At 53.3% G+C, this 9,119-nt stretch overlaps 1 protein-coding gene across 1 annotated transcript; it reads right to left on the minus strand.

Annotated features, from left to right (window-relative positions):
- Positions 1 to 1,663: 1,663 nt before the first annotated feature.
- ATP6V0E2 (ATPase H+ transporting V0 subunit e2) lies at positions 1,664 to 6,970 on the minus strand. The gene is made up of 4 exons (XM_079785911.1): positions 6,737 to 6,970; positions 5,093 to 5,140; positions 2,758 to 2,871; positions 1,664 to 2,357 (listed from the first exon to the last, which is right to left on the minus strand). Exons 1-3 carry the CDS (start codon positions 6,838 to 6,840, stop codon positions 2,778 to 2,780), a joined length of 246 nt encoding a protein of 81 aa, XP_079642037.1. The 5' UTR covers positions 6,841 to 6,970; the 3' UTR covers positions 1,664 to 2,357; positions 2,758 to 2,777.
- Between the last annotated feature and the right edge of the window lie 2,149 nt (positions 6,971 to 9,119).

Here is a 9,119-nt window from a genome sequence, read left to right on the forward strand (position 1 = left end):
TTCTGATGGTGGTTGTCAACTGACTTTGTTCCTGGAAACTCCAAGGTTTATAAACAAAGGTCACTTCCAGGTGATTGAGGAGCAACCATAACCACCCCCATGGATTTCACATACACACACACCCTCACATTCCCATTGTTGTGAATGAATGATTCTATTTCTGTTCAAAGCAACTACAGTTCATCAAGGGGCCTTGCTTTAGGGGCTTCCTCAGGGTTGTGATGCTCCCCTCCCCATTGAGAATCTGGGCTGCTGGGTGTCCCTAGGACAAGTTGGAACTTGTCAGATCTATCAGGATGTTGAGGTGGGAAAGGTCAGAGAGGATAGTTGGGAAGCCTGGCATCAGAGCATCAAGTTGGTAAGGCACCTCAGCTCTTTGCCCTTTGTTTTCCCTAAGCAGTGGCTGGCACCTGGGAGACATCAGTTGTGGTTGTTGATGTTACATACGCTTGAAGGAAATTTCACCCAGGCTGTGGAATCATCCTGAGAACTGTCCCTGCTCCCTGCTAACAGGTCACTAAAGCCCCAGAACCTGTAAAATCATGCTCCCTTGGGTGGCCAGGTATAAACTGGTCTCTGGAGGCTTCCATCCTGCGTTTGGGTGCTGCCCCCTGCTGGCCATCTGTGTGTCTTACCTCACAGCCTGTCTTCTCCAGAGTCCACCATCCATCCTGGCCTCCTCCTCTCCCACGGCCAACACGCTGGTCATAGACCTTCAGTCTGCCCACTCGTCCTTACCACCGCTCACCTGGGCCCCTAGCACCAGGCTCCTGTCCATTATGCACCCTGTAGAGATTATCCCAGAAATCAAATTGGGTCATAACCCTCCCTGGCTTTCTTTTGTGGCTTTGCATTGCCCTTTGGGTGCACCCAAGCTCCTCAGCCATGGTCAGGTCCTCAGCGGTCTGGTCCCTCCGCTATGCACCTCCCCACCCTCAATTTCTTGTGCTGGCTCCTCACTGGTCTTGAAGTGCTAGTTCCTTCTGCTTGCTGTTTCCCTGCCCCATGCAGGATGTTCTCGCCCAGGACAGGTGCACAGCAGGCAGATTTGGGCCCTCGGGTATTTGGGAATGAGGCAGGCTACACTCCAGAAAGGTTGGAAACCTGCTTTATTGCACAGCCCAGGAACTGTTCACTCTGCAATCAGGGGCACAGATGAGTGGTGGTCAAAGTTCCACTTGAGCAAGTCTTCCACTTTTTCCTCCTGCCAGGCCTGGTTCTGGCAGAATCCAGACCGGCTGCACTTTCCTTCAGGTCTCAGGAAAATGTAGTTCCGTGTCCACATCCCAGAGCTGCAGCTCCAAGCCACTTCGAGCCCTCTTTCCTGTCCCCAACCTCACCCCCACCCTCTGAGGACATGGAAATCAGGTGGGCAGGGAAAGGGTGGCCAGCAAACTTGGCCTCAACCACCAAACAGTGATTTCCCATCACTCGTGAGTCACTAGATACAGATCGGGTTTTCTGTACAACCCACACGCAATACCCCCACTCCCGGAGGGCCACAGGGGTCAGGACAGGAAGGGAGTTTGAAAGGGGCCTGTAGGATGTCCAGGGGAGGCCCAGCCTGAGCTCTGAGCAACAGGCCAAGCCCCGACCAAGAAATCCAGGTGAGACACCTCACACCCTACCACAGGTCCAAAAACAATGCCCACTACGTGGGAGGAAGGCCAATCAAATAAATAGTCAATAAATACATGAAATTGGCTTCTTCCTCCAGGGAGGCCATGTGGCAGAGAGGAGACCCTGATTGGCTCTGAGGATGAGGGCAAATGTCTGAGATCTCAGCCTCAGCTCTCCTGGGAGTGAGGGCATGGGCTGGGGGTCCCAGGATCTCACTGGTCTGCTGCCTGCTCAGCCAGTCAGGGCCGATGCCCTTCCCTCCCTCACCATCCCAGCCCGCCCTCCGAAGCCCACAGTGCTGCCCAAACCTTGCCTACACCTGTCTCTCTTCACCCTCTGCAACTCAGGTGACCTAGAGGCTGCTGTGAGGGGCTCTGAAATCTGCCCTCACTGCAGCCTAATGAGTGGAGTCCAAACTGGGGTCAGGAGCTGCCTCGTTTCTGAGCCTCTGGGGAGGGAGGGGTGCTTATCCACAGAGTGGGGGGCAGGTACAGGAGGAGAGTGCAACAAGATATTCTGAGGAGGTACAACTTTCTGAGCAGGCCACTTAAGTGACTTTACAACTATAAGGAACGCTAAATATACAAGTTTCAATCTGGACCCAAATTACTATGGTGTTTTGGGTGTGAATGATTTTCCATTACTTCAACACAGAGGGATCACGAAACAGCTGTGGGGGTGGAACAAAGGGGTCTTCGGGGAGAGTTGAGCCAAGGTCATCCGGAGAGCTGGGGTACCTGCAAAGCACATCACATGAAAGGGTCACCTCCTCGCTGTGGAGACCCCCTCTCTCCCACCCCCTCCCTGCCTCTGCCCCAGTCACTCAGCTTATCTCAACTTCCTCTGTCCAGTTATTGCCTCAACGCTCCTGGGCCCCAGGCCTTCCTCTCTCAGGACAGGTTCTGTATCCCCGGCCATGCCCTCTGGGCCCTCTGAGGAAGCACCTCGAGGACTGTGGTTTGCCATCCATCTGGTGCCCAGCACAGTGCCAGGCAGGCAGAGAGTAGGTGCTCACCACTTTTTTTTTTTTGGTCTGATAAATGAACATCTGAATCCAAATGTAAACTCGTAAAACGGTCCTGCCTGTTCTCTTCCTCCACGCCCGGTGCCCCCTAACCACTGCCTGAGCCCCAGTACCTGGGCTGAAGCAGCAGCGGTCACTCCCACAGGAAGCGCACGTACCAGATGGTCTCGTTCTTCAGCTGTGGCCCAAACAGAGGGTTCAGCTGGGCCAGGATGGCGATGAGCCAGCTGCCAGGGACAGCACACTGAGGGTGAGCTGGGACACAGCAGGAACCTCCCGGGTATGTCTCCTGCGAGGCTTGTGGTCACATGACCCACCCAAACACCAGCTGCAGGGTCTGTGAGGGGCCCACAGAGCCACCCACACTCCAGCCGGCAGGTGGGCTGGGGCTGGGGTTCGTGGATTTTGGTTTAGATTCGGTTTGATTTGATGTTCTGTAGATTTATTAGGTCTCTGAGTTGAGGCTGGACTCTGGGATGAGGGAAGAGGGAAGACAGCCTCCTGGGCACATCGGGAGTGATTCCCAGCTGTGCCCCAATACATCCCTGGTGTGGGCCACTCCAGTCTGCACCTGGGAGCAGGACAGGGCTGTTCTGATGGGAGGCATGTCAGAATCACCCCCTTTTAGGAACAAGATGAAGGAACTACCCCAACATGAGGAAGTGATGAGCAGAATGCCCCACTCCCAGGCCTGCTGGGGACAGGACAGGGCCTGTCCCTCAGGCCAGTGAGCTTTCCAGCGACCACAGGCTGCACAGATGGGGTCGAGGGTGTCAGGCCCCATCATCAGGATGTCGTTTGCCCACAGAAGCAGCCCCAAAGACCCTGGAGGTGCACCACTTCACATGCCTCAAATGCTGGTACCAATGGGGCTCAGTCTGGTTTTGCAGGAAGGATCCAGCTCTTCCACCTCTGAATCCCCACGGCAGCCAGTCACCTGCCTGATGCCCAGGACACTGTCAGAAATGGTTGCCCACTTATCATTGGCATTACCCCAAGTTTATGTTTTGTAAATATAATTTCTAGGCATGGCATTTGCTTAAGTTGCCCCACCTTTCTGCCCATGTGCATCTGATCTGCAGCCCAGGTTACCTTCCCATATGCTGATTTGGTGTTTGCAATTACCCACACCCTGCCTATATTCTGTCTCCCACGTTCCCAGTCACTATCCTCTGTCCTGGTCTCTGAGCCTTCAAACCTCAGCCCCCACAGGCCCTCCCTGGGAGAGATGAGGACATCTGTCCAGCCCTCAAAGACCAAGAAACAGCACAGAGAAAGGGACTTAAGAGATGCTCTGTCCAGGGAGAATTCTGGAAAACCATATGCCTCATGTATTTAAACTAACCTCTGAAAGCCAGCGTTATTTTTTTAACAAGTTTTATTTTTTTGTTAATAGGAAGTAGAAATATTAAACATTATATAAAGTGAAATTAGAATTGACTAATATGAATAACTAGCTCATGATCTCATTAGACAAAACAGGTTTTAACTATGTAACAGGCACCAAATCTGAAATCAATCATGCAAATTTTTAAAAATGTGGGTATTAACCTATGCATTTGAAAAATTTGGCAGTCCTGAGAAATATCCTAGTTACTTTCAATAGAATCAGTTACCTTTTTAAAGAATCAGCATTTTATCATGCTACCTGTCCTACCCTGAACACCCAACTCACCAGTCTTAACCCAAAAAATAGTGTATGAGACCCAGGAAGATGGGAAGCCACAGAGGCCTCACATGGGCTTGATTGATAATGAGACAGGCCTCCCTAACACCAGAACGTGGACTTACTCCTCAGTTTGGCAGCCAGGATGATTTAAACATGAAGCAAGGAAACACTAAAGGATTGGAGATGGATGGAGGGGTGGGGGAGGGGCTATCATGAATAGCAGTTTTAGAAAGAGACCATCTAGGTGTTGAGGACCTGGAAATTGATTCCCTTGAACTGTCCAGGTTCTCATATCCCTCAGAATGCTCTTCTATGTACCTAGGGCCCCCTTTCCAAGTTTGGAGACTGCATCTGGTGGCTCTAACTGGCTGCATCACAACCACCCAGGGACGTGCATTATAAATTCGGATTCCGGAGAGCAGACCTTGAGCACTGTGATTTAGTGGGTCTCGGTGCAGCCCTCAGAGCCGTATTTCACAGTTTCTCCAGGTGATTCTGATGCCAAGTTGGGCATGAAAAGCACTGAGCTGGCCCAACTCACTCATTTCACACATGAGAAAGCCGCAGCCTGTGGACATTACAAAGCTTGTCCAGGTGACACATTTAGACCCAGAACCGGAGTTCATGACTTCCAGCCTATTGTTCTCTTTGCCATTCCAAACCACCTCCTTTCCTGTGTGTTACAGATCCAGCCTTTCACTATGGGAACAGAAGGGAGGGGAGGGGGAGGGGAGGAGAAAGGCACTGGCTGATTTTGAGCTGGGGAGAGAGGTACTTACAAGAGGTAACAGCAGACAGCAGTGGCTACCAGCATGGTGATGATCACTCTGCAATGGAAGAGAATGTCAGGTCAGGGCCAGGGATGGATCCATTGCCCTCAGAAGGCCAAGCCAGAGAAGGAGCTCCTGGTGTCAGCCCCTTTCCCATTGGTCTTCCCCATGTCACCTGAACACCGGAGGCTGAGTTCTCAGATGGAAAATAAAAATGCTAAGTGTCACCTCATGGGGAAGTGACATGAGGGAAGACCCAGTCACCTTATGATTCCTTCCCTTCATCTCCTTTCTCTATCACCCAATATGTCTCCATCTTAATGCAACCATGTTGGGACTAGACACTCACAGAGCTGCATTTGCAGCAACCCAATGTGGAGGAGTCTCTGCAATTCAAAATTCATTGGGCAAGGGGAAGGAAAACAGAAGACTAGAAGAAAGGACAGGAAGCAAGGAAACTGTGCGGCATCCCTGAGGCAGACTGAGTGGCTATGAGAGCAGAGGGGTGGCCACCTCGTGTCCACTCAGACCACTGGAGACAGAAGCTTATAATGCAGCAGGGGAGACTTCTGTTAGAAGAAAGATCTCACCAAGGTTAGCAGAGAGGTGAGATACTAAGAAGCTGTGGGTCCTCAGCCCTGCAGATCTTGGAAAACAGAGGTAACACCCATGTGTCCAAAACTCCAACCAGAGCTAAACTGAATCCAAACCAGACCCTATGACCTCTGACCCAAAGCACTTGAAGTCTGCACCAGAGAAATTAGCACTTGATCCATTCTTTTAACATTAACAAGCACAGTCCTGTGCTGGGCAATGGGGTCTACAGTGGCCAAGAAGCCCATCTGGAGCATGAAGGAACGTGTAATCAAGGGGAGACAGTACCTTATAACTGACAACAACATGAAGCAGAACCTGGTGAATGGTGTAACAGGCACAGAAATCTGCTCTGGGACCTCTCAGGCCAATGATACCGACCAAAACATTCAATACATAATACCAGTGATGCATCGTTAAGAGTTTTATAAGCGTATTTCGTGTGATCCTCACAGCAACCTTAGGCAGCCATCGCCCTGGCCAGGTGGCTCCACTGTTGGAGCGTCCTCCCATACACCTCCAGGTTGCTGGTTGGATTGCCTCAGGGCACATACCTAAGTTGCGGGTTCAGTCCCCCATAGGGGCGGTAGGGGAGGCAATCAATCGATGTTTCTCACATCATCTCTCTCTCTCTCTCTCTCTCTCTCTCTCTCTCTCTCTCTCTCTCTCTCTCTCTCTCTCTGTGTGTGTGTTTGTCTATGGAAATATGTCCTCAGGTAAGGATTAAAAAAAAAAAAAAAAAAGGCCGTCATCATCATCCCCATTTTACCTATTTAGAAAGGGAGGCTTGAGCGGTGACATTCGCTCAAGGTCACAGCCGGTGCGGTGTGAACAGCGGCTAGCCACAGCGTGACTGGCCAAAGGGGGTGACCCTCCAGCATCTCCCGCGACAGTCGGCTCTCCGCCTTCCTAAAGACGACCCTCTCTGCCCTTCCCGCGGCTGCACGGGGGCCGAGCGCAGACCCAGGAGGCGGGGCGGGAGCCGGGGTTCTCGGACCGCAGCTTGCGCACTCGCCCCTGGAGGGGTCCGCAGGGAGGCTGGGCCCGCGCGTCCCTTACCCGCGGTTGGGTCCTTTCGGCACGAACCAGGGCCCGGCGATGCCGATGAGGCCCCAGAACGTGGTGAAGATGATGACCGGGAGGGCGAAGGAGTGAGCCGTCATGGCGGGGCGCGGGACGCCCAGATCGGGGTGCTGGGTCAGCTGCAGATGCTCCCGGGTCCCGGCGGCTTAGTGGGCGTCCAAGCATGCGCACCAGGACCAGGCCGCCTGGGGGAGCGCACTCGGCAGGCCGACCTGCGCAGGCGCGCGCGCGCGCATCCTTAGGGAGAGGGGCTGGGGAGATGGGCTAAGGGCGGGCTTTCCGGGCAGCCAGATCTACTTAGCTTTGATCAGCTTCTCCAGTTTCCTAGTTCTGGCTAAAAGAATTTATAGGGCAGAGGCCTGTGTCTAATATGTTTTATTCAGAGCAAAACAGTGAGAATCAATCGTGGTTTTATAAACCTCATTTGCACATATTTGAAGGCGAGAGGACATTCCTGGGCCGTCATCCTCTTCCCCCACCACCCCGGAGTCCTTGGCTGACAGACACCTGGATGAGGGAATTGGCCAGTCTTCACACTGTCCTGCTAAACACTGAGCACGCCTGGGCTTGGGAGGGAAGCAATAGTCCGGTACGCCTTCTGCTCTCTAATGTATCCCGCGGGCAGGGAGAGGGGCGGGGCAAGGCTGAGGTCCCTCCCCCGCCCCCCAACCTGGTCTTTGTGGCTATCACCTACCTGTCAGTTACAATGCTGGCTCTTCAGGTCAGTCATGGGGCGCGGTGGGTGGGTGGGGAATGCCAGGATGGGTACATGGAGTTGCCATGAAGATTACAGGTAGGGGAGGAGGGTGGCGGCTTGTCCAGGACCCTGGGCAAAGACAGAGCACTTGCTCCTTCCATTCCCAATGCCCTTCAGCTTGGTTGCTTGTGAGGCAAAAATAGGAAGCCTCTCCAATCCAGGGATAGCCAGGCCCTGGGGTCTGAAACACAGCAGCTCTCTTGAAATGAAATGAGCTGGCCAGGCAACAGGTCTCCAGTAATGGCCTAAAGGCGCTCACCACATTTCAGCCCTGGGGCCCGCATTTCCGAGGGCTCCAGCTTTTTCATAGGCTGGCACTGGAAGCTTGTTCAGAGCACAGAGTGGCAAGGCAGGGTGTGTCCCTAGCGGGCCTCCACGCCAGCATCTAGACCTGCATCAGGAAGTAAGTGCATGGAACCCACATGCAACATTGCCCGCAGGACTAAATCTCGCTCTGAGGATCCTTAGAGGCTGGAAGACACCATGGGGAAAGTCCTTGCAGGAAAGTCCCCTCAATTTGGAATTCCTATGGATAAGGTGGGAACTACAACCCCCACTTTAGAGGGCCTCTCTCTCTTCCATCCTACCAATTCACCCCCACAGTACCTGGCCTAGGGCAGATTCCTGAACTGCACACAGAAACTTGTGTGAGTGGGCTCCCTCTTGGCCGTGTAACACACTGCCAAAGGTCCAGCCCCGAGGGCCTGTGGTACACCGCAGGGCAGGAGGAGACATGTCCACGGCTTCAAGGCAGAAAGTGAGCGTCAGAAACCCTGGGAACCAGGGGTCAGCCATCTAGTGAGCCTCTCAGCACCTTTAAGGAGGGGGAAGAGGGCAGACTGCTGGCTGAGGGTCAGACCACCTAGACTTGCAGCACAGAGCAGGGACCGGCAGCAAGGCCAGCAAGGAGCACTACTTCCTGCCTGTCTGAACAAGCCAGGCAGGGGCAAAGAAGCCCTGCCCCTGGTTCCCAGCAGTGGTTAGGTAGGCAGGACCGGACACACCATCTCCAGCCAGAGAAGCAGCCGAGGAGCCTGCTGAAGGAAGCTGCCCTGGAAGGAAAGTGTTTCACTTTGGGGTAGAAGGGGAGATGGGCAAGAGCACACAGGAACCTCACAGTGCGGGTGCCCTTCTGTGCCTGGAGTGGGCGCACGAAGTTCCTGGGGGACCTTACCGCCAGGCACTGAGCCCCAGTCCTGGGGGTCTGAGCAAGCAGGTCTGGATGGAGCATATTTCATAAGCACCATAAGGAGTCCCAGGCTGAATCCCCAGAGCAATGTTGGGCAGAATGGACTAGACCAGTGGTCGGCAAACTCATTAGTCAACAGAGCCAAATATCAACAGTACAACGATTGAAATTTCTTTTGAGCGCCAAATTTTTTAAACTTAAACTTCTTCTAACGCCACTTCAAAATAGACTCGCCCAGGCCGTGGTATTTTGTGAAAGAGCCACACTCAAGGGGCCAAAGAGCCACATGTGGCTCACGAGCTGCAGTTTGCCGACCATGGGACTAGACCATCATGCTGATGGCACGTCTTAGGAGCACCTCTTTCCACAGTAAAGACATGGGTGACAGGTGACGGGGGACGAAGGCTGAAAGC

This window comes from Cnephaeus nilssonii, assembly GCF_951640355.1.
Source record: "Cnephaeus nilssonii genome assembly, chromosome: 12".
Taxonomy (NCBI): Eukaryota; Metazoa; Chordata; class Mammalia; order Chiroptera; family Vespertilionidae; genus Cnephaeus; species Cnephaeus nilssonii.

Excerpts from the sequence above, each read along its gene's own strand:
- ATP6V0E2 (XM_079785911.1), bottom strand. The coding sequence starts at position 6,840 with ATGACGGCTCACTCCTTCGCCCTCCCGGTCATCATCTTCACCACGTTC. Across the intron at positions 5,141-6,736 it reads CCGAAAGGACCCAACCGCGG|AGTGATCATCACCATGCTGG; the intron begins GTAAGGGACGCG and ends CTTCCATTGCAG. Across the intron at positions 2,872-5,092 it reads GCTGTCTGCTGTTACCTCTT|CTGGCTCATCGCCATCCTGG; the intron begins GTAAGTACCTCT and ends TGTCCCTGGCAG.